The sequence below is a fragment of the Gossypium raimondii genome, chromosome 5 (genome assembly GCF_025698545.1).
Source record: "Gossypium raimondii isolate GPD5lz chromosome 5, ASM2569854v1, whole genome shotgun sequence".
Taxonomy (NCBI): Eukaryota; Viridiplantae; Streptophyta; class Magnoliopsida; order Malvales; family Malvaceae; genus Gossypium; species Gossypium raimondii.
The window spans coordinates 36,947,294-36,971,660 of NC_068569.1; the positions used below are offsets into that span (position 1 = coordinate 36,947,294).

A 24,367-nucleotide genomic window follows, 5' to 3' on the forward strand; every position below is an offset into this window, starting at 1 on the left:
CCGAAAGAGCTTATGGAGCTCAAGGCTTAAATTCAGGAGTTATGGGATCGTGGGTTCATCCACCCTAGTGTGTCCCTGTGGGGAGTACCGATACTATTTGTTAAGAAAAAGGATGGATCCATGAGGATGTGTATCGACTACCGACAATTAAATAAGTTGATTATTAAGAATAAGTATCCACTTTTGAGGATTAATGATTTTTTTGACCAGTTCCAAGGGGCGTCTGTGTTCTCCAAAATTGACTTGCATTCTGGGTATTATTAATTGAGGGTTAAGGAGGCTGATGTGCATAAGACGGCATTTAGGACTCGTTATGGTCACCACGAGTTCCTAGTGATGCCATTTTGACTGACTTCATGGATCTGGTGAACCTAGTGTTTTATCCCTACCTGGATCGGTTTGTAGTGGTATTCATCGATGGCATATTAGTTTATTTGATGACTGAGGATGAGCATGACAAGCACCTTAGGATTGTTCTTCAGATTTTGAGGGAAAAGCAGCTCTATGCTAAGTTCGGCAAGTGCGAGTTCTGGTTACGTGAAGTAACATTTTTGGGTCATGTGGTGTCTGCTGAGGGGATTCGAGTCGATCCTCGAAAAATTGAGGTTGTATTGGATTGGAAGCAGCCTAAGAATGTGTTTGAGATTCGTAGTTTTTTGGGGTTATTACCGACAATTTTTGGAAGGATTTTCACTAATCGCAACACCCTTGACTAAGCTGTTACGTAAAGGTGTACCGTTTGACTAGACTGATGCATAACAAGAGAGCTTTGAGAAGTTTAAAACTGTATTGACTGAGGCTCCTGTTTTGGTATAGCCTGAACCTGGAAAGGAGTTCACGGTTTATAGTGATGTATCACATGTCGGTTTGGGATGTGTGTTGATGCAGAATGAAAAGGTGGTTACATATGCGTCTCGTCAGCTTAAGACACACGAGGCAAACTATCCAACACACGATTTGAAGTTGGATGCCGTAGTCTTTGCATTAAAAATCTAGAGGCATTATCTGTATGATGAGAAGTGTATCATCTACACTGATCACAAAAGCCTCAAGTATCTCCTTACTCAGAAGGAGCTAAATCTAAGACAGCGAAGATAGGTTGAGTTGCTTAAGGATTACGACTGTACCATTGAGTACCATCTTGGCAAGGCCAATGTGGTGGCCGATACGTTGAGCTGTAGGGATATGATCGATCTGAGAGTGATGTTCGCTCGACTTAGTCTTTTCGACGATGGAAGTCAGTTGGCAGAACTTCAGGTCAAACTGACATGGATTTAACAAATTCGAGGTATACAGTTGGGGGATAAGTCTCTTAGGTTGCGTTTTCGCCAGGTTGAGAATGGTTGCACTACTGACTTTGGGATAAATAGTGATGGGGTACTTTGTTTCCGCGGTCAGATTTGTGTACCGAATGATGAGGATTTAAGACAGTCGATTCTGAGAGAGGCGCATGGTAGTCCTTATGTTATGCATCCCTGTGAGAAAAGATGTACTGAGATCTTTGAAAATTGTACTAGCGGCCAGGGTTGAAGCGTGAGGTTACTGACTTCGTTGTTCGCTGCTTGACTTGTCAGTAAATTAAGGCTAAGCATCAGTTACCTTCGGGTTTGCTGCAGCCAGTTAAGATTCTGTTATGGAAATAGGAGCGAGTAACGATGGACTTCGTTAGTGGGTTGCCTCTAACACCCACTAAGAAGGATTCTGTCTCGGTCATCGTGGATCAATTAACCAAGTCTGCTGATTTCATCTCGGTAAGGACAGACTTTTCTCTTCAGAAATTAGCTAAGCTCTACATATCGAAAATAGTGAGACTGCATGGGGTACCTATCTCGATCATTTCTGATAGGGATTCTCGTTTCACGTCTCGGTTTTGGAAGCAGCTTCATGAGGCTCTGAGTTCAAGATTAGACTTCAGTACTGCTTTCCATCTTCAGATAGATGGTCAATCGGAGAGGGTGATTCAGATACTGGAGGACATGTTGAAGAGTTGTGTTGTTGATTTCTGAGGCAATTGGGAGGAGTACTTGTCGTTATCTAAGTTTACGTACAATAATAGCTTCCAGTCTAGCATCCAAATGGCACATTACGAGGCATTGTATGGTCATAAGTGTCACGCTTCTTTATGTTGGACTCAGTTGGGCGAGCGACGTGTTCTGGGTCCTGAGTTGGTCTCTGAGACAGAGGATAAGGATAGATTGATTCAGAATCATTTGAAAGCAGCTTCTGACAGGCAGAAATCTTATGCGGATTTGAAGAGGCATGAGATCGAGTATTCTGTGGGGGACTTCGTTTTTCTTAAGGTTTCACCATGGAAGAAGGTACTGAGGTTTGGTCATAAGGGCAAGTTGAGCCCTAGGTTTATTGGAACTTACCGTATTCTGAAGCGAGTGGGGCCAGTTGCTTATCAGTTGGAGCTACCTCCGTGGTTGGATAGTATCCATGATGTGTTCCATGTCTCTATGTTGAGGCTTACCGCTCTGATCCTACTCATATTGTCCCTGTGGAAGAGATTGAGGTTAGGCCAGACTTGACCTTTAAGGAGGAGCCTGTCCAGATTCTAGATCGTGACGTAAAGGTTCTAAGGAGGAAGTCTATTCCTTTGGTGAAGATTCTATGGTGTAATCATAGCACTGAGGAGGCCACGTGAGAGCCTGAGGATACTATGCGTCAGCAGTATCCTTAATTATTCTGATCAGGTAAATTTCGAGGTTGAAATTTTCTTTTAGGGGGTAGAGTTGTAATGCCCCAAAAATGTATATTTTTGTTTTTGTAAAAATAGACACAAATATCTGTCTTCTTCATCGGTTAAGTGTTCTAGGTGTGTGTATGAGGTCCCAAGTTCAAGCCATGCCTTTAGCGAAATTTTGGAAATTTTCTGAATAAAGCCTCACTCTTGTTCAATAGGCTTGTATTTTTTTGGTTGTAAGAATATAACAGAATGGGCTTGCTAGTCTGGTGGTTAAATGGAGTGCTAATATGTTGGTGGTCTTAAGTTCGAATCCCTGTGCATGCAAGGGAGTTATTTTTTTTGTTATATGTGCCGTGTAGGAGTTTGAAGGGAAGTAAAATAGTGAAGTGTTTGAGTGAAGTTTGAATTCGGTTGTTGAGGGAATATGGTGGACGGTTTTTTGGGAGTTTGAGAGGTAGTGGGAGTGTGGTAGACTGTTTTTAGGAGAAAAATAAGGGATTAAGGGTGGTTATCGGATATTCTGTTAGTCTTTTCTTTTTATTTTTTTCCCAAAAAAAATCTGCACGTTTTCCCTTCCATTCTCCCTGCCGAATTCTCCTCTGCCATTTTTCTTTTTCTTTTTTTGTTAGCAAATCCCTTTTTCTTCCTTTTATTGTTTTGACCAAGATGTGTCTCTTTATTCGGGATTCTATTTGATCTTTGCGTTTTTCCCCGTTTGGTAAGTGGCTTAAGTTATTGTAGTTTTGGCATTCAATTATCGACTAAAGGTTGTGGTTTTCTGTTTTGGACAGCAGACAATCGAGAAGAATGAAGCCTTCCTCGTGTCACCTCGTAATTAAAATCACTAAGGGTGTTAGGGTAAGCATTGGTCGCTTGATTAGAGCTATGGTCATTCGTATCCGCATTTTAAAAACTTATTTAAAATCTAAATCTATGTTTGGGAATGTCAATTCTAGGTTTTGAGTGTCTTGGGACTGTCTATACGTCAAACCAGAACCAGGTGTCTACCCGAAACGTAGAAAATGGGATTCGAAGAAAAGCCGAAATGGCTTGCTGTTTGGATAGAAACAGTAGGCTAAATTTTAAAATTCACCATAAATTGTGGAAATCAAATTAGAGGATGAAAAAATATGGAATTAAAGCTTATTGAGTCTAGTTTCTCATAGAAGAAACAGTGTAAGTAATGGAATTGTAAACCATTAGATATAATAAGTTTTGTGAGACAAGGTCAGAATGAATTTTGGTTCCCCTATTCTGACTTTAGAAAATCATCAAAAATTGGAGGAAAATAATTAGAGGTTAAAATTTACATGTTTAAATTATTAATGAGTCTACTTTCAATAAAACAAATGGTAACATCATCCAAATTTTATACTAAGAGATAATTAATTTTTAGCAAATAAAGGTTGAAGTTGTCAAATAGCAGAATAGGGGTAAGATTGAAGCTTTTACTGTATTTATTGGCTAAACCAAAAATTCTAAAAATTTTATGGTAGAAAGGTATTTGAGTCTAGTTTGAAAGACATCAAGCGAACCTTAATTTGGAATTTTTAGCTCAAGATATAAATAATTTAGTAACAGTGACTCAAGTAAACAACTTTGAAGGAACATATAAGTAAATAGTGAAAACATATATGAATATTTAGCTAGCATGAATTACATTAAAAATGGACCATGTGGCCAAGGCCAATTTGGGCCAAGTGGGCCACATGGGTGTGTGGGCCCATACGGGCAGACCACATGGGTGTGAGCCCATTTTTACTGAGTTGATTGCTAAGGTTGCACGGGTCACCCAAGTCGACTGTGAACCTACTGTAGCATCGGTATGCATCACTTAGACCCCTAATTATACGAGCTGAATGTTTGATTTATATATGTGTTGAGCATGATGATAGTATGCTTGTATACTGAACTGGTTTTATGTACTGATGTCATGAGATAGCATGTCATGACTTGTATGTTGCATTGCATGGTGTTAGGTTAATTATATTTGGAGGAAGTGTACTGAAAGGCTCTTAAGCCTAACATACTGGCAGCTCAGCTGCAAATTATTGTTTCATGCCGCATTCGATACTACCTGGAGTGTGGGGATGGGTGGGTTGATTTGATCCCCACATGGAGTGTAGGGTTAGACGAAGATGGTGTGTAGAGGCTGATTGGGTAGGACTTTGTTACTGAATACTGCATGACTGCTACTGATATTGGGATGGGCTAAGGCCCTAATGCATATTTGATATTATATTGAGATGGGATAAGGCCCAAACTGTTAATGATACTAAAAAAGGGCTTAGGCCCAAGACTGCTTTAACTGTGCACTATGATTTGCTATTATTTATTTTCTGTGGGATTACATACTAAGTTTTCATAAACTTACCCCTTTTGTTTAAATGTGCACAAGTAATCCTTAGATCTAGACGGATCGATATTTACATGGTTTTGGACTTTCATGGTTTTTAACCCATATTTACAATAATTGGTTTTATTTCTATTCTATTTTTACTGGCTAAGTTTTTAGGTTGTAATTGGACTTTCGGACTTTGGTTTTGGGTTTTAATTATATTTACCTTATGGATTACAACTGCTAGTAGTAGGAAACCTCGGTTTTCAAAAGAAACAAATGTTTTTCCTAAACGCATGATTGTTTAATCTATTTTTAAAGCTTCCGCAAACGAATAACATTTTGAAACTATTGATTAAATAAGCAACACAATTTTGGAACTAACAAGATATTAAGATAAAGAATTCAATGGAAATGGTTTTAACGCGTCGACATGATTTTCAAACACCCTATCATATGACATCGCTAGATTTGGCCATAACGTCTAGGCCGGGTTTGGGGTGTTACAAAGTTAGATTGGGAAAATATAAAAAAGTTTAACTAGAAGAAGAAACCCAATTGAGTGGGTAACACATCACTACGTTGGGACGCACTTCATTGGGATGTCGAGATGAGGCAATGATCTCTAAAGGTAGGAGCAAAAGCGACGTCACAAGGAGGAGGGTTGTGACACCGCGACGATATCTCACCTAATGTAGCCACATTTTAGACTCAAAGTAGGACTTCTTCTCCTAGTTGAACTTTGATAGTTCTGGGGATATTTTAGTATGATTAGAACTCTAATCTAAGCCTATTTAAAGGGGACATTGTATCTTTGTTTTGATATGCCAATTAGTAAGGGATTTTCTTTAAGGGAGATAAGATGTAGTTTTATATGAGTTTGGTTAGAGTTTTCATGGTAACTATGGAGAGAATTTTGTTCCCAAGTTAGGACTTTGTTTCTGGGGTTTGGGTTTGTACGTTTAGTACATTTAGGTTTATTTTCTTCATATTATACTCTCGTTTTGTTTACTCATTTAGTTAAAAGCTTAAGCCTCCTTTTCCCGTGGTTATTATCCTCTTCGAAAGAGCTTTCCACGTAAAATATTTGTGTTCGATCTTCTTCACTTTTCTTTTTCGTCATTTATACGGGTTGATCCCCAACACTATTTTTTCGAATCATGTGTGGCATCTTTTCTTTAACCTTTCGGAGCAGGACTGGCTAAGATGAAACGTTCTGAACACTGGCAACGTACAAGTGGGTTCTGAAGTTGAGTGCCAGACACATTTTTCTATAGTGTGCTGGCTTCTTTGGAAGTATAGAAACAATTTTGTGTTTGGATCAATATACAACCATAACGACAACAATAATTTGATTGGGAAAGGTTATGCGTGGTCTAGAAGATTTTTGATTGTTAAAACAAAATTAAACTTTGAATGTAGATCGCCTTTACGTATTTGTTGGCAGCCACCAGCAATAGGTTGGGTTAAACTAAATGTTGATGGTTCTTTCACTTCTCATCTATCTCGAGCAACGATAAGGGGCATATTTCGGGACCAATTAAACGAATGGTTATTGTGTTTCTCAAAGACAGTTGGAGGGTCTAATGTTTTTCAGATTGAGACTCGAGCATTATATGAGGGACTCAAATTAGCTTGGGCTAGGGGCTGCCGTTGTGTAGAAGTTGATTGTGATGATGCTATCTTGGTTAAGATCATTGGCAAAGGTTTAGTTGTTGATAATAGTATTCCAGAATTATGCATGGTACATTTCCTTTGTAAGAGGCCTTGCATGGTACATTCCGTTTGCAAGAGGTCTTGGTAGACAAACCTTTAGATATGTGTCGCAGGAGAGTAATTCAGTGGTTGATTTCTTGGCTAAATCTGTTATGGTTAACTTGGATCAGTATCAGATTTTTTTCAATCACATCACGGGTGTACTATAATTCTAGTACAGTATATATATGGATGAGTGTGCTATAAATCTAGTATGGTATATATATGGATAGAATTTATTTAAAAAATTAAGAGTGAAATTTAAAATTTTCATCAAATTTATTTGAATGATACAAGTTGTTATGGAGTATTGAAAATTGTTTTTAAAATACTACAATGAAAGATAGTACGGGTAAACTACCAAAAGAGTCACTATTGTTTATCACAGGTTACATTTTAGTTACTTATATTTGAAATGTCACGTTCTGGTTACTTACGTTAGCGTGTTGTCATATTTTAGTAATTGAGTCGTTAATTGTTGTTAACGGTGTAACGGTAAGTTGACATGGCACGTTAAATCATCATTTCAAAAAAAAACTAGGTTAAATTATACAATTGGTCCCCATATTTTTTCGTTTTGAACAATTTAATTTTTTTCTTTCGTGTTCTTTTAACTTTTTTTTTATTATTTTCCATTCTCTTCTACTTCTCCCGCTATTTTCCTCCCTTCTCCATCTATTTTAATGTAACTTTCAATGTTTTCCATTTGTTAATTTTTTTTATGTTTATGAAAAAAGAACAAGTGAAAGTTGAAACCAAAATAAGACTTGCTTCATATATTCTCACCCCACAATTACAAACACTTATCGTCCATCATTGCTTTAATGAACCAATTTGGATCTCTCAATGACCACCTTATCTTACCTATAACATTCTCACCCTGTTAACGACAATTAATGCTTAGTGACTAAATTGTTACAACACAATAACGTAAATAACTAAAACGTAATATTTCAAACTTATGTAACTAAAATATAACTTAAGAAAAATAAAAATAATTATTTTAATAGTTTACCCAAGATAGTACACTATTTGAATAAACATATATAACGGCAGTCCTTGAAATATAAACATTTTAATGTATAAAAAATGGAGGAACAAAAAATTTCACTATGAAGTTGACATGTCAAGGGTGATGGTCAGACTACCTGCACAGTTCGATATGTGTTTTTCATTTTCAACAGCAGTTGGGATGTGTCAAAAAAAAAAAAACTTATTGTTTTTAAATTAAACTATTTTTCCAAATATTACATGTGTAACACATATAATTTTGTGTGTTTTCATTTTACTTATTTATTATTTTATATAATTAATGTAAAATAATATTATTCAAATTCTTGAACATAAGTAATATATATTAATTGTTATCATAATTAAAATATTACAATAATAAACAAATTCAAATCATAATTAATTTTGAATGACAATAATATTTTACAGTCGTAAAGTTTAGTTCAATAATATTGATATATCAGTAAAATATAACTTCAAATATAATCATATAAATCATAGTGAGCACGTAATTTAATATGATACAAAGTGCAATTTGAGATTTAAATAAAATGTTTTAATATTCAAAATATAATCATAATAAAAAATTATTTCAATGTCAATGCACTATTATAATTAACAATAAAGATTATTTGTGTTGATGCAAATATTATTCGAACTCGTATTTATATATTTTATGATGTCACAAGAAATATGTATTTTGATCTATTTAATTTTTAATTCTTTAAATAATATGTTTTATTTTATAAAATAATATTATTTAAATGGTTAAATAATAGTACAAAATTTCAAATCAAAGAGTAAACTCTAAAAGAAATTAATATTAAAAGTTGAAGGTTTTAAAATAAATTTTAGCTAAAAATGCCTAAATGTTCTATTTTATAGAAGTAGTATTACCGATAATCGCGTAACTTAAAATTGAATTAGTAGAAAATTTTAATATTCAAAATTTAATAATATAAAATTTGTATTCTAATATTAATATAGTAATATAATAAACAATGAAAGGTAATTTTGGTAGTTTAAAACATTTTGTAAATTCTCGATTTTATATAAATGATTAGTCTCTATGAATCGTAAAATGAATATGAATATATATTGGTTCTACTAATAAATAAATATGAATTATATATTTATTTCTAAAAATATTTATTAATATATTCCTAGTATCTTTCTATTTTAATAATAAAATAAGTTGTCAATGAGGCCTTAACTTGGTAAAGGTAGAGGCTTTGGGTTCTGAGTACTTAGGTTTGAAACATACCATGTATAATTATATATGTAGGTTTCCGAATCTCATCATATATGTGAGTTTTAGTTCGATTAGTCTAATTTGTTGGCTTTAATTTGGATTGTACCACTTCTTACTCCGTTGTACTATAATGATTCGATTACTCGATGATTATTCAAGCAATCTGTTTATAATAGTTTAATACATTAAAATGATTTGATTTTACTTAATGATTAATCAAACAGTCTATTTATAATGATTTAATATTTATAAATACTCCAACTTTATAATTATATAAAAAATAATAAATTGAGTCATCCAAACCATTTCAAATTTAACTCAAATAAATTTCGATGCCAAATTAAAGTCGTATCCCCTCCGTGAACATATTGGCCCAAAGAATTCCAATTTTCATATTTGTTGTTCACTTCTAAATTCATCCTTCGAATCCTCCTTTTTCTAGTTTTTTTTTAAGAAAAAAAGAAAAAGAAAAACCTTCAATTTCTTCTGATTTTCTGTAATTTCAAATTTTAGTTAATATGTATGTGATAAATATTTTCAAAATATTTATATTTATAATGTATAGTTACAAGTGAAATATTATAATAAATCTAAAATTATAATTTAAAAATGATAAATAATGCCTCCTTAATTATTGTGAAATTTATAATAAATCCAAAAGTTATAATTGAAAAATGATACATTATGCCTCTTAATTAAGGAGACTTGTTTAATATATTAGTAATGGAAAATTTTAACTATACAATTAGAGCAAACGTGCTGACTTGGTACTGGAGCTCAAAAGGTTCAGCCTATTCATTGGCTTTTAGTGAAAGGGTAATTTTCATTTTTGCCTTCTTTCACTTTTTGTTCATTATTTAATATGAATATAATTTTAATTATTTAATTATTATATACATATTTTGATAAAAATCATACTGGTATAATAATAAAAGAAAAAGAAGCAAGTGGCTAACATAGAACACTAGCCCACCAGAAAAACCAAAGCAATACCCAACTAAAACAAAAGTTTAAAATGTTACCTAAAAAAAACAAACGAAAAGATAGAAAGAAGAAAATGACAACCAGTTTGATAATAGCTGGACTCCACTCAGCATTTCTGCATTTAATGCACTGATTTCAGTCCCCAGAAAAGTAATTTCCAATAAGCATTTCATTATTCTACTTTCTTTTTTTCCTTTCTACACTAAGACCCCTATCAAACAACTCCCAATCAAGTTCTCTTCTTCTCCGTCAATCCGTCTCCAATTTTTTTTGTTCAAGGATCCTTCGGATCATGTATGTTCTTGAATCTTCTTTCAACGCATTTCTAGCTAGGATGTGAGCCATATTGTTTGTGGGTCTATTTGTTTGCTGAAAGAATATATGTTGAAAAAATTGTTTTTGCTACTGAATATTTCGTATTATACCCCCTATCACCGATCTATCAGTCTTCTCTGAGTTACTCTTTTTTATCACTGTTGCTGAGTCTCCTTCGATGATAACTGATGTAAACCCCATTTTTTTTCCCATAATCATTGCTTAGAGGCATGCAAGTACCTCTGCTACGAATGGAGAAGCCACGTCCCTATGGATCTCTGTTTTGAAACTAAGTACCTCTCTCGATGCATCTCTGGCCACCACTCCTGTAATGGCCCAAATTTAAGGTTATCGGAATAGTGGTTTCGTAACCACAAATCTGATTTAAAGAGAAAATTATTATTAATTTTTAAAATTTATCAAGTGATTAGATATAAGTATTAGAGTATTGGTAAGAAATTTTATTGATTGCATGCCTAAATTGCCTATTATGACTTAATTGCAAAAGTGGGTAAATATGAATTTTAGATGATAAAGGATTTATTTGAAGTGCATAATCAAAGTAGAGGTCCTTAAGTAATAATTAGACCATAAATTTTTTATGGACAAAAATACGCATGTATAGATAAAAATAACTAAAGTTTTAATGAAGGGTATTTTAGTCATTAAATAATAAAAAGAATAAAAAGGGAAAAAATGACAAAAATATCATCTTCTCCAAAAAGCTTGCTGCCAAAATTTGAAGGACACCATAGCTATGGTTTTCACACTTTCTCAAGCTCATAGTAAGTGATTCCAAGCCCCGTTTTTAATATTCTTTACGTTTTTGAGATCCCGATAGCTTAATTTAGCTTATTCTAGCTATAATTTAACCTAGGATTTATATTTGAAAAAATACCCATAGGTGGAAAGTGTTTATTTTTATGTTTTAAGGTATAATATGAAGCTAGAAATTATGTTCAACAACTTTTGCTTGTCAATTTTAAGCGAAAACGAGTAAAACTCCACAATCGATAAAATACCTAATGTTCAAAAGTAGATGTTAGAGTGAGAATTTGATGTTGTCATAGAAGAGAAAAATGTTCAGCATGTTGTAAAACATAAGAATAAGAGATGAAGTTTAATTTTCGAGCTTTGGGGAAAAAGTGTAATTATGTAAAAGTTTAGGGGCAAAATTGTAATTTTTTCAAAGTTAGAGTCGAGGGATGTTTTAATGAATGTGAGTATTAAATAAGTTAAATTTTCTATTATAGATCAAGAAGAACAGAATTTGAGGTTAGATTGAGGAAAGAATAAGATTGAAGACTAAGTAGTAGATTTGGCTATATTTGGTACCGAGATAAGTTTATGGTAAATAAATGCAATATTTTAATAATTATTATTAATATTGTTATTTTCCAGAAATTATATAGTTATTTCATGAATTTATCTAATGTTGACTCAAGTATGAGATGACAGAGAATTAGTGATACAAGCCCCGTTGAAACATTAGGAATGTATTGGATACAAATGTCATGACATTTGGATAAAGAGATCCCATGTAAGACCATGTCTGGGACATGGCATTGGCATCCTTAAGATCATGAGAGGTCCCATGTAAGACATGGTCTGGGACATGGCATTGGCACCGAGACGAGAGGTCCCATGTAAGACCATGTCTGGGACATGGCGTTGGCACCAAGATGAGAGGTCCCCCGTAAGACCATGTCTGGGACATGGCATGAGCACCTATATGAGAACTCCCATGTAAGACCATTTCTGGGATATGGCATTGGCAGTACAAGAAACATCCCATGTAAGTCTATGTATGGGACATAGCTTTGGCATCTTATATTCAAACAGGAGACCCGAGTATCCTTAGTATTCCAAGTGATTCAACGGGCTAGTAAATAGATGATGTTACATGAAAGTTCAGGTAAAAGCCTAATAGACAAGTTCAGGTGAGTTAATAAGATTAAGAGTATCTCAGTTATCAGTTGAGAAAAGAAATTTCAGCAACGAATGAGTAAGTTAAGCAAGCAAGTAAGTAAACGAGTAAGAGAGTAAGTAAAGAAGAAAGTAAAGATCTTAATGCTTAATGAAAATTTATGAATATAATTGTTTATGATAAATGTTGTTATTTATTTACTTGTAAACTTACTAAGCTTTATGCTTACTTATTTTATTTCTTTTTCTTTCATATAGTATTATCAAGCATAGTCGGGATCTTGAAGACGTCGGAGAGCGTTCACACTATCAACCACCACAACTCGGTATTTTAAGACGATAAATGTTTTGAGCTATGGCATGTATAGGGACTTGGTCATTTCGATTGTATATTCTTAAGATATGACCAAAAGATGATATATAAATATTTGATGATGAATAGTTATTAAAATGGCTAAGTATGAAGGTGTTTGTTGTTATACATGTCTATGTGATAAATTATGCATAGAAATCATAAAAGAGTAATAATTTGCAAAGAAACAAATTTCAAATAGCAGCGGTGACGTGATTTTGAAAAATCACTTAGGATAGTATAAAATGAATTAGAGGGTGTATGATATATATAATTAAATCTTGTTGAGTTTATTTTCATGGAAAATAACGGTTTAGGAAAAGAAATTTTATATTTTGAGATATGTGAATTTTGATGAGACAAGGTCAGAACCGTTTTTTGAGTCCCCCTTTTCTGAGTTTAGAAAATCACTAAAACTTGTAAAAATATATTTATGAGTTGTAATTTATATGTATAGATTTCTTATTGAGTCTATTTTTTGTAGAAACAAGTGAGAACAGCATATGAAAATCCTACAATTAGAAAACTTATTTTTAGTGGCAAGAGGTCAGGACAGTCGAGTGGTAAAACAGGTGAGACTTTAACTAATAAACTGTACTAATTGGTTGAACCAAAAATTCTAAAAAAATTATGGTAAAAATATATATGAGTCTAGTTTCAGATAAAATTTATGGATCTAAATTTTCAGTTTCGTAGCTTGAGTTATAATTAATTTAGTAACTGCTGCGCAAGTGGACAGTTTTGTCATGAATAGTGAGATAAATTTTAAAAGTAAATTTTTATGCCCCGAACTTTTAAGTTAAGTCAAGTAACGCCTCATGCTTTACTCCAAAAATGGTCTCGGGTAAGGGGTGTTACATTTTATTGGTATCAGAGCAGGTTTAGCCGGTTCTCGGAATATTCAGTATGAATAAGAGTCTAGCTATACATGCCATACTTGTATTTTGATAGTGTGACGAATCCTGACGATTTTAAAATGTGTTCTTTTATATTATGGATCCCGAACGAGCTGGTGCAGATGATGTAGAGAGTAATGCACCGCTCCCATAGAAGGGACGGTGCCACAAAATGTTAGTGAAAGGCCCGTTACAGTTAGTTAGGGAGGAGGGGCTCGAGAAGCCTTCTTCCAAGCAATGAATGATTGGTTTGCCGAGTTTGTTCGTACGAATCCGGCTGTGAGACCTCCACCCCCTCATGATTTTTAGGTTCCCCATGTAGCTTTCCCAGCTGCAAGTATAGTTATTAGAGAGAGACCTCCAGTTGATAAGATTCGAAAACAAGGGGCTGAAGAGTTCCGGGCTACCAAAGATGATGATGCCGAGGAAGCTGAATTTTGGCTCGAAAATACTATCCGAGTTTTTGAAGAATTATCTTGTACACTGGAAGAATGCATGGAGTGTTATGTTTTACTTCTCAGAGATTCGACCTATCATTGGTGGAAGAGTCTCGTGTCTGTGGTATCGAGTGAGAGAGTTACCTGAGATTTCTTTCAGGAGGAGTTCCGAAAGAAGTATATCAGTCAGAGATTTATAGATCAGAAAAGGAAAGAGTTTCTTGAATTAAAACAAGGTAAGATGACTGTGACTGAATATGAACGCGAATTTGTCAGACTTAGTAAATATGCCCGGGAGTTTGTGTCAATCGAAGCTAACATGTGCAATAGATTTGAAGAAGGGCTTAATGATGATATTCGACTAGTAGTAGGTGTTTTAGAAATCAGAGAGTTTGTCCTTTTGGTGGAAAGAGCCTGTAAAGTAGAAGATTTGTTAAAAGAAAAAGAGAAGGGCAAAGCTGAAGTTGAAGTGCAAGATACAAAGAAGAGGCAAATGAGTAAATCATTTCAGTCTACTTCTAAGAGGCCTAGACAGCTCTCTAGTGGATCAAATTTTCCAACCAGATATTCTAGTCAAAACAGAGGCAGAATATTTGAGGGTTCTAAAGCTCAAACCACTATAGTTGCAAGTACGAGCAGTACTCGACCTCCTAGGCCAGAATGTCCTCAATGTGGTAGACGCCACCCTGGAGAGTGTAGAGCAAGTGAAAATGTTTGTTTTAGATGTGGTGCACCAGATCACTTTATTCGGGATTGTCCCGAAACAGCTAAGAGAGAAGTTATACCAAGTGCGAGATCAGGAAATGCTTCTACCAGAGGTAGACCGCAAAGAAACCCAGGAGTTGGAGTGGGTAATAGGGGTACGGCCAGAGGCTCAGTAGTTAGATCAAATGTTAGAGCACCCGCAAGAACATATGCTATTCGTGCTCGGGAAGAGGTATCCTCCCCTGATGTAATTACCGGTACATTTTCTCTCTATGATACTAATGTTACTGCATTAATTGATCCTGGATCTACACATTCATAAATATGCACAAAATTAGTATTTGTTAAAAATTTGTCTGTTGAACCTACTGAATTTATGGTTAAAGTCTCGAACCCCCTGGGCCAGTTTGTGATTGTGGATAAAGTTTGTAAAAATTGTCCACTGATGGTAAAAGGTATTTGTTTTCCGGTTGACTTGATGTTATTGCCTTTTGATGAGTTTGATGTGATATTGGGCGTGGATTGGTTAACTCAGCATGATGCAGTAGTAACTGTAAACAAAAATATATTGTGCTGAAGTGCCAGAATGGAGAATTACTTTGGGTTAAATCTGATCAGATAGAGGCATTATCCGATTGATTTCAGTTATGACAACTCAGAGGTGTGTCAGAAAAGGGTATGATGTTTATTTGGAATATGTGTTGGATACTAAGGTATATGAGTCAAAGATACAGGCAGTGCCAGTTGTATGTGAATTTTTTAATGTTGATAGAGGGTTGCGCGCGGACCAAGATCGAGTTGCCAAGTCACGAGAAAACTCCTACGAGGCTCTAAACAAACAGATCTGAAACGAAACAGAAATTAAAAGATTAGAACTTTGAATTTCCAGATCTGGAAACTAAAAATCCCCAAATCAATAAAGAACAGCCAAGAATCAAAACACTTATGACTAGATATTCTTGGAAGCCAAGAACACAAAATTAAGCCCCAAGATCAACTTCCAATCAGCCGAAACTATCAAAGAACACAAAACAACAACTAAATTAATAACAGATTTCGAAATCAATTGACACTAGTTCTAGGGATTGGACGGCAAGAAAGGGGGGATTTTTGTGAATCAAAAACGTTTCTTTATGTCAAGGAAGCGTCGAATCAGATCTTGAAGTTTGGAATGGTTGAAACGAAACAAGAACAATTAATCCCAAATTATTCAACAAAACGGCACAAGCAGAATTTAATAAAGAAGAATGAACATCAAAAGAATAAAGAAAATTCCTAAGAAGCCTTAAAATCGATAAAGATTTCACAACTCCCTTCAAACGGCTCTAATATCCCCTCCAATGAAGAACAATGGCAAGAAGAAGGCTGAAAATGGCTCCCACAATCAAAAAATTGTTAAAACAACTTCTAAAGAAAACTCAAGAGAGAATTCTTGGAGAAAAACTCAAGGAAATTCTGCACTTAAACAAATCTGAAATTTTTAATATAATTGAGAAGTGAATAACAAGGTGGCCGGCCAAGCCTTTATATAGGCCTCTCAAGTGTTTTCCTAATCTAATTAGAAAACTTAAAAAAAAACTCCTAATTATTTTAATATTTAAATGGAAATTCAGCCAAGGGCTTTTAATTGGGCCTCTTGGACTGAATATCTACATAAAAATTTAAACTAAGTATTTAAAAAATAAAACTTTACAAATTGGGCCACTTTGACAATTTGGCCTGATTTTCAAGCAAGTATGGTTTGTCTTCTTGTTTGGGCTTGGAATCATCTTATTGGGCCTTGCCTTCAAGAACTTGGGATTGTATTCCATCTTCTACCGAAATTGGTTCGTTGATGCTCGTAACAGAGATCCAATGCGCTTTGGCTGCAAGATTTGGTTTCTTGGACCAAGATTTCCAAGATTTGAAATCTTGATTTTCTTGATTCTTGAAATCGCTCCAAACAGCAAGATTGGGCCAAGATTCGGTTTCTTGATTTTCTTAAAAACAAGAAAGTGAATCTTGATTTTCTCTTTCTTTCATGTACGCATCTAAGGCCTTGCTAACAAACTCCTGAATGGTCTTATTTAGTTTGGAACCCATTTGTCGGGCCTTTGATCTCGTTATTGGGCCTTGTGGTAATTTGAGCCCATCACGTTCTTGGGCTTGGGTTGGGCCTTTGTGACTCGTATCAGATGTGTTTCCAGAGGAATTACTAGGGTTGCCACCAGAAAGAGAAGTGGAATTTTCTATAGATCTGATTTCGGGAACTACTCCAATCTCCATAGCTCCGTATTGTATGGCTCTTACGGAATTAAAGGAGTTAAAGACACAGTTGCAAGAACTTGTTGACAGGGGTTTTGTCCGACCAAGTGATTCACCTTGGGGTGCTCCGGTTTTATTTATGAAAAAGAAGGACGGGTCTTTAAGATTATGTATTGATTACCAATAGCTCAACAAAGTCACTATAAAGAATAAGTACCCACTGCCTCGGATTGATGATCTGTTTGACCAGTTGAAGGGTGCCACTATATTTTCAATGATTGATCTCCGATCGGGTCATTACCAGTTAGGGTAAAAGAGCCAGATGTGCCAAAGATAGCTTTCCGAACCAGGTATGGGCATTATGAATTTTTGGTTATGCCGTTTGGGATGACTAATGTACCTGCAGTATTTATGGATTTGATGAACCGAATATTCAGACCGTATTTAGACAGGATTGTAGTAGTTTTCATTGATGATATTTTAGTCTATTCTCGAGATGAAAATGAGCATGCAGAACATTTGAGAATAGTGTTGCAAATTTTGCGTGAAAAGAAGCTTTATGCTAAATTCAGTAAATGTGAATTTTGGCTCCGAGAGGTGGGTTTTCTCAGACATATTTTATCCGCAGAAGGCATCAGGGTAGATCCGAGTAAAATTTCAACTATTATTAATTGGAGTCTACCGAAAAATGTATTTGAAATTAGAAGTTTCTTGGGTTTAGCTGGCTATTATCAGAGATTTGTACAGGGGTTTTCTATGATAGCTTCTCTGATGACCCGTTTATTATAGAAAGATGTTAAATTCGAGTGGACAGATAAATGTCGGCAAAGTTTTGACCAATTGAAGAAATTGTTGATGGAAGCACCTGTGTTGGTACAGCCTGAATCGGGTAAAGAATTTATTATTTATAGTGATGCATCATTAAATGATTTAGGTTGTGTCTTGATGCAAGAAGGTAAGGTACTAGCCTATGCTTCAAGACAACTTAAGCCACATGAAAGAAATTACCCGGTACATGATCTTGAATTAGCTGCTATTGTATTTGCATTGAAAATATGACGATATTATTTGTATGGTGAAAAGTGACATATTTATACTGATCATAAAAGCTCGAAGTATTTGATGACACAGAAAGATTTGAATTTCAGACAACGCAGATGACTTGAATTGATAAAGGATTATGATTTGGTTATTGATTACCATCCGGGTAAGGCTAATGTTGTAGCTGATGCTTTGAGCCAGAAATCTTTGTTTGCTTTACGAGCTATAAATGCCCGGTTGTCACTGACTGATGATGGTTCAATCATAGCTGAAATGAGATCTAAATTGATATTTCATCAACAAATGTGTGAAGCTCAGAAAAATGATGAGAAGTTACAGGCTAAACGGGTACATTGTGAATCCGATAATGATTCAGAATTTCAAATTGGGACTGATGGTTGTTTATTATTCAGAGGTAGAGTATGTGTACCGAAGGATACAGAACTCATACAGAAGATTTTACACGAGGCCCATAGCGGTACTATGTCTGTACATCCGGGGAGTAATAAAATGTATAATGATATGAAAAAGATGTATTGGTGGCCGGGTATGAAACGTGATATCTCTGAGTTTGTATCAAAGTTTTTGGTATTTCAACAGGTTAAAGCAGAACATCAAGTGCCTTCGGGGTTACTTCAGCCAATCACTATACCGGAATGGAAATGGGAAAGAATCACTATGGATTTTGTATCTGGGTTATCGATGTCTCCAAAGAAGAAAGATGCCATTTGGGTAATTGTCGATCGATTGACAAAGTCCACACACTTTATTCCAGTATTTATGGATTATTCTTTAGATAGATTGGCTGAATTGTACATATCTGAGATTGTCAGACTACATGGAGTGCCTGTCTCCGTTATATCAGATAGAGATCCCCGATTTACGTCTCGGTTCTGGGACAAATTGCAAGAAGCTTTGGGTACTTAGTTGCATTTCAGTACTGCATTTCATCCTCAAACAGATGGTCAATCTGAGAGTGTAATTCAGGTATTGGAAGATATTCTCCGATGTTGTATATTGGAGTTTGAAGGTAGTTAGGAAAGGTATCTACCTTTGATTGAATTTTCTTGCAATAACAATTATCAGTCCAGTATTAAAATGGCTCCGTATGAAGTTTTGTACGGTAGAAAATGTAGAACACCGTTGTATTGGACAGAGCTCAGTGAAAAGAAAATTCATGGGGTTGATTTGATCCGAGAAATAAAAGAAAAAGTAAAACTGATTCGGGATAATCTAAAAGTAGCTTCCGATCGTCAGAAGTCATATGCCGATCTTAAATGAAAAGAGATTGAATTTCAGGTGGGTGATACAGTATTCCTAAAAGTGTCTCCTTGGAAGAAAGTACTCCGGTTCGGTCGAAAAGGTAATTTGAGTCCAAGATTTATCAGACCATATGAAATCATAGAAAGAATTGGACCGGTCACTTATTGATTAGCATTACCACTGAAACTCAACAGAATTCATAATGTTTTTCATGTATCTATGCTACGAAGGTATCGATCTGATCCTTCACATATTATTTCTCCGACAGAAGTGGAGATTCAGCCGGATATGACTTATAGTGAAGAACCGGTCAAGATATTAGCACGGGAAACAAAGGAGCTTAGAAATAAGAAGATAAATTTGGTAAAAGTATTATGGAAGAAACACAGAATTGAGGAAGCGACATGGGAACCGGAAGAGGCAATGAGGAAATAGTACCCAAACCTCTTTACTGGTAAGATTTTCGAGGACGAAAATCCTTAAAGGGGGGAGAGTTGTAATGGCCCAAATTTAAGGTTATCGAAATAGTGGTTTCGTAACCACACATCCAATTTAAAGAGAAAATTATTATTAATTTTTAAAATTTATCGAGTGATTAGATATAAGTATTAGAGTATTGATAAGAAATTTTATTGATTGCATGCCTAAATTGCCTATTAGGACTTAATTGCAAAAGTGGGTAAATATGAATTTTAAATGATAAAGGGTTTATTTGAAGTGCATAATCAAAGTAGAGGTCCTTAAATAGTAATTAGACCATAAAATTTCCATGGACAAAAATAGGCATGCATAGATAAAAATAACTAAAGTTTTAATGAAGGATATCTTAGTCATTGAATAATAAAAAGAATAAAAAGGGAAAAAGATGGCAAAAATATCATCTTCTCCAAAAAGCTTGCAGCCAAAATTTTAAGGACACCATAGCTAAGGTTTTCACACTTTCTCAAGCTCATAGTAAGTGATTCCAAGCCCCGTTTTTAATGTTTTTTTTACGTTTTTGAGATCCCGGTAGCTTAATTTAGCTTATTCTAGCAATAATTTAACCTAGGGTTAATATTTGGAAAAATACCCATAGGTGAAAAGTGTTTATTTTGATGTTTTAAGGTATAATATGAAGCTAGAAATTATGTTAAACAACCTTTGCTAATCAATTTTAAGCGAAAACTAGTAAAACTCTATAATCGGTAAAATACCTAATGTTCATAAGTAGATGTTAGGGTGAGAATTTGATATTGTCATAGAAGAGAAAAGTGTTCAGCATGTTGTAAAACACAAGAATAAGATATGAAGTTTAATTTCTGAGCTTTGGGGAAAATGTGTAATTATGTAAAAGTTTAGGGGCAAAATTATAATTTTTACAAAGTTAGAGTTCAGGGCTGTTTTAATGAATGTGAGTATTAAATAAGTTAAATTTTCTATTATAGATCAAGAAGAACAGAATTCGAGGTTAGACGAGGGAAGAATAAGATTGAAGACTAAGTGGTAGATTTGGCTATATTTGGTATCGAGGTAAGTTTACGGTAAATAAATGAAATATTTTAATAATTATTATTAATGTTGTTATTTTCCAAAAATTATGTATTTATTTCATGAATTTATCTAATGTTGACTCAAAGTATGAGATGAGAGAGAATTAGTGATACAAGCCCCGATGGAACATTAGGAATGTATTGGATACAAATGTAAAGAGATCCCATGTAAGACCATGTCTGGGACATGGCATTGGCATCCTTGAGATCATGAGAGGTCCCATGTAAGACCATGTTTGGGACATGGCATTGGCACCGAGACGAGAGGTCTCATGTAAGACCATGCCTGGGACATGGCGTTGGCAGCGAGATGAAAGGTCCCCCGTAACACCATGTCTGGGACATGGCATGGGCACCTACATGAGAACTCCCATGTAAGACCATATCTGGGATATGGCATTGGTGGTACAAGAAACATCTCATGTAAGACTATGTCTGGGACATAGCTTTGGCATGTTATATTCAGACAGGAGACTCGAGTATCCTTAGTATTCCAAGTGATTCAACGGGCTAGTAAATAGACGATGTTACATGAAAGTTCAGGTAAAAGCCTAATAGTCAAGTTCAGGTGAGTTAATAAGATTAAGAGTATCTCAGTTATCAGTTGAGAAAAGAAATTTCAGCAACGAAGGAGTAAGTTAAGCAAACAAGTAAGTAAACGAGTAAGAGAGTAAGTAAAGAAGAAAGTAAAGATCTTAATGCTTAATGAAAATTTATGAATATAATTGTTTATGATAAATGTTGTTATTTATTTACTTGTAAACTTACTAAGCTTTATTCTTAATTCTTTTATGTATTTTTCTTTCATATAGTATTATCAAGCATAGTCGGGATTTTGAAGACGTCGGAGAGCGTTCACACTATCAACCACCACAACTCGGTATTTTAAGACGATAAATGTTTTGAGCTATGGCATGTATAGGGACCTGGTCATTTCGATTTTATATTCTTAAGATATGACCAAAAGATGATATATAAATATTTGATGATGAATAGTTATTAAAATGGCTAAGTATGAAGGTGTTTGTTGTTATACATGTCTATGTGATAAATTATGCATAGAAATCATGAAAGAGTAATAATTTGCAAAAAAGATTTCAAACAAGAAATGAAGTGACATGATTTTGAAAAATAACTTAGGATAGTATAAAATGAATTAGAGGGTATATGATATGTAGAATGAAATCTTGTTGAGTCTATTTTCATGGAAAAATAACGGTTTAGGAAAAGGAATTTTATATTTTGATATATGTGAATTTTAGTGAGACAGGGTTAGAACCATTTTTTGAGTCACCTGTTATGAGTTTAGAAAATCACTAAAAATTGTAAAAAATATTTATGAGTTGTAATTTATATGTATAGATTTCTTATTGAGTCTATTTTCTGTAGAAACAAGTGAGGAGACCATATAAAAATCCTACAATGAGAAAACTTATTTTTAGTGGCAATAGATCAGGATAGTCGAGTGGTTAAATAGGGGAGAATTTAACTAATAAACTGTAGTAATTCTCTAAACCAAAAATTCTAAAAAATTTATTGTAAAATATATATGAGTCTAGTTTCAGGGAAAATTTACAGATCTAAATTTAAAGTTTTGTAGCTCAAGTTATAATTAATTTAGTAACTTCTACGCAGGTGGACAGCTTTATCATAAATAGTGAGATAAATTTTAAAAGTAAATTTTTATGTCCCGAACTTTTAAGTTAAGTCAAGTAACACCTCATGTTCGACTCTGGGAACGGTCTCGGGTAAGGGGTGTTACAACTCCTAAGACTGATTTTTTTCGAGAGGCATAAAAATTAACTTTGATAGTGGATACATTTGGTGGGCACCAACTTGCAGCCTCATGATTCATGGAATATTTCCGGATCTTACACCCCTCCAATTCCTTAATATATCTATTAATCCATGTAGCAACTTCGTAACAGTATTATTTTTTCCTTCATGTGATTCTTTGTTTATTGCTGACCAAATTGCCCACATAGAGTAGAGAAAAATTCGACACTAAGTGTTGGAACTGTTTTGGAACACCCAAGTAAGCCACTCCCAATGTAACAGAATTCGATCTGTTAATACCCACTCCAGTTTCAAACTAATCCATGCTTCTTGTGTCGTAGGGCATTCTCTGAAGATATGGTCGATGTTTTCATCAGCTACACCACATCTGGGACAGACTACCACCGAGAGCAATCTCTTACACTGTAGATTAGTAAAATGGGGAATAGAATTCCATGAAATTTTCTAGATTAGGATTTTTATTTTCGCTAGAATGTTAATATTCCTTAATTTTTTGTAAAATAAATTAGCCTTGGTCTGTAAATAATTAGGAAAGCGCTGTAATAGTTTATAAGCACTTCTCACTGAGAATTCACCTAAGGCTTCCCCCTTCTATGCCATGAAGTCCTCATAAGATTCCCTTGCTAGAGGGATTCGCACAATTCTATTAGCTTCTTCTCTAGAGAAGGTAGAAAAAACTAAATCAGACCTCCATTCTCTCTTTTGTTCATCAATAAGTTCTGCAACTTTGCTTAGTTCACTGGCATTTCAATAGATTCTACCTTGCAACTTTCAGTTTTAGGGAGCCACACATCATGAGTAATTGAAATATTCTGACCCTCTCCCACTCTCCAACAAATCCCATTCCTCAACAATCCTTTAGCAGCTCAAACACTTTTCCAAGTAAATGAAGGTAGTCTCCCTAACTCAGCATTAAGAAAATCCGTATTTGGAAAATACTTTACTTTAAGGACTTTTGTTAATAATGAATCTGGGTTATTAATAATGCGCCAATTTTGTTTAGCTAATAAGGAAATATTAAATTTGGATAAACTGCGAAAACCTATACCTTAATTCTCCTTAAGATCGCAAAGTCATTCCCAACTGCACCAATGGATCCCTTTTCTCCTCTGTACTTTTTGCCACCCAAATCGGACCATAATACAGTCCAATTCCACACATAACGATTTTGGAAGTAAAAAATAGGCAATAGTATAAATAGGTGTAGCCTGTAAAATAGCTTTGATGTAAACTTCCTTGCCTCCTTGAGAGAGGAATCTCACATTCCAATTCTCAATTTGTTGCCTCACTCGATCCTTTAAGAGATGAAACTGAGCTTTTTTGTTTTTCCTACAACATTCGGTAAACCAAGATATCTTTCCATATTATTTGAATTTCTCACCCCGAGAATATTGGAAACAACTCCCTTGGCTTCTTCTAAAGTGTTGCTACTATAGAAAACCATTGATTTTTCGTAATTGACACTGCCCCGAGCAACTTTCGTCTTCATTGATTTTTCGTAATTGACACTGCCCCGAGCAACTTTCATATTCCCTAAGGATTGTCTCAACACTTATGCACCCCTCTCACTTGCTTCTCCAAATAAAATACTATCATCCGCAAACAATAAATGAGAGATCGATGGTCCCCCTCTACTTACCTTAGCTCTCTTGATTGACCCTTCCCTTAAGGCCATCCTCGTAAGTGCCGAAAGTCCCTCACTGCAAATAAGAAACAAGAAGGGACTAAGAGGGTCCCCTTGTCTAATATCTCTTGTCGGTTTAAAAGTTTGACCACTCCTCCCATTAATTATTACTGAATATGTAGTTGACTTGACGCACTTCATTATATTGT

At 34.7% G+C, this 24,367-nt stretch overlaps 2 protein-coding genes across 8 annotated transcripts; both read left to right on the forward strand.

Moving 5' to 3' along the window:
* The first annotated feature begins 2,075 nt into the window (after nt 1–2,075).
* Nucleotides 2,076–2,647, forward strand: LOC128041054 (uncharacterized). The gene is made up of 2 exons (XM_052630356.1): nt 2,076–2,318; nt 2,468–2,647. Exons 1-2 carry the CDS (start codon nt 2,076–2,078, stop codon nt 2,645–2,647), a joined length of 423 nt encoding a protein of 140 aa, XP_052486316.1.
* Nucleotides 2,648–9,968: 7,321 nt separating this feature from the next.
* On the forward strand, nt 9,969–23,273 carry LOC105766005 (uncharacterized). 7 transcript variants are annotated; one of them, XR_008196362.1, is made up of 5 exons: nt 10,141–10,323; nt 12,529–12,596; nt 20,633–20,717; nt 21,550–21,617; nt 22,855–23,273. XR_008196362.1 is itself a non-coding variant. In XM_052631728.1 (4 exons), exons 1-4 carry the CDS (start codon nt 11,041–11,043, stop codon nt 22,864–22,866), a joined length of 237 nt encoding a protein of 78 aa, XP_052487688.1. In that variant the 5' UTR covers nt 9,971–11,040; the 3' UTR covers nt 22,867–23,273. The 7 variants fall into 7 exon arrangements, 3 of the variants coding, with proteins under 3 accessions (XP_052487687.1, XP_052487688.1, XP_052487686.1); XM_052631728.1 differs by lacking the exon at nt 20,633–20,717 and having other exon boundaries at nt 9,971–11,129; XR_008196361.1 differs by lacking the exon at nt 22,855–23,273 and having other exon boundaries at nt 10,147–10,323; nt 21,550–21,821.
* The last annotated feature ends 1,094 nt before the right edge of the window (nt 23,274–24,367 follow it).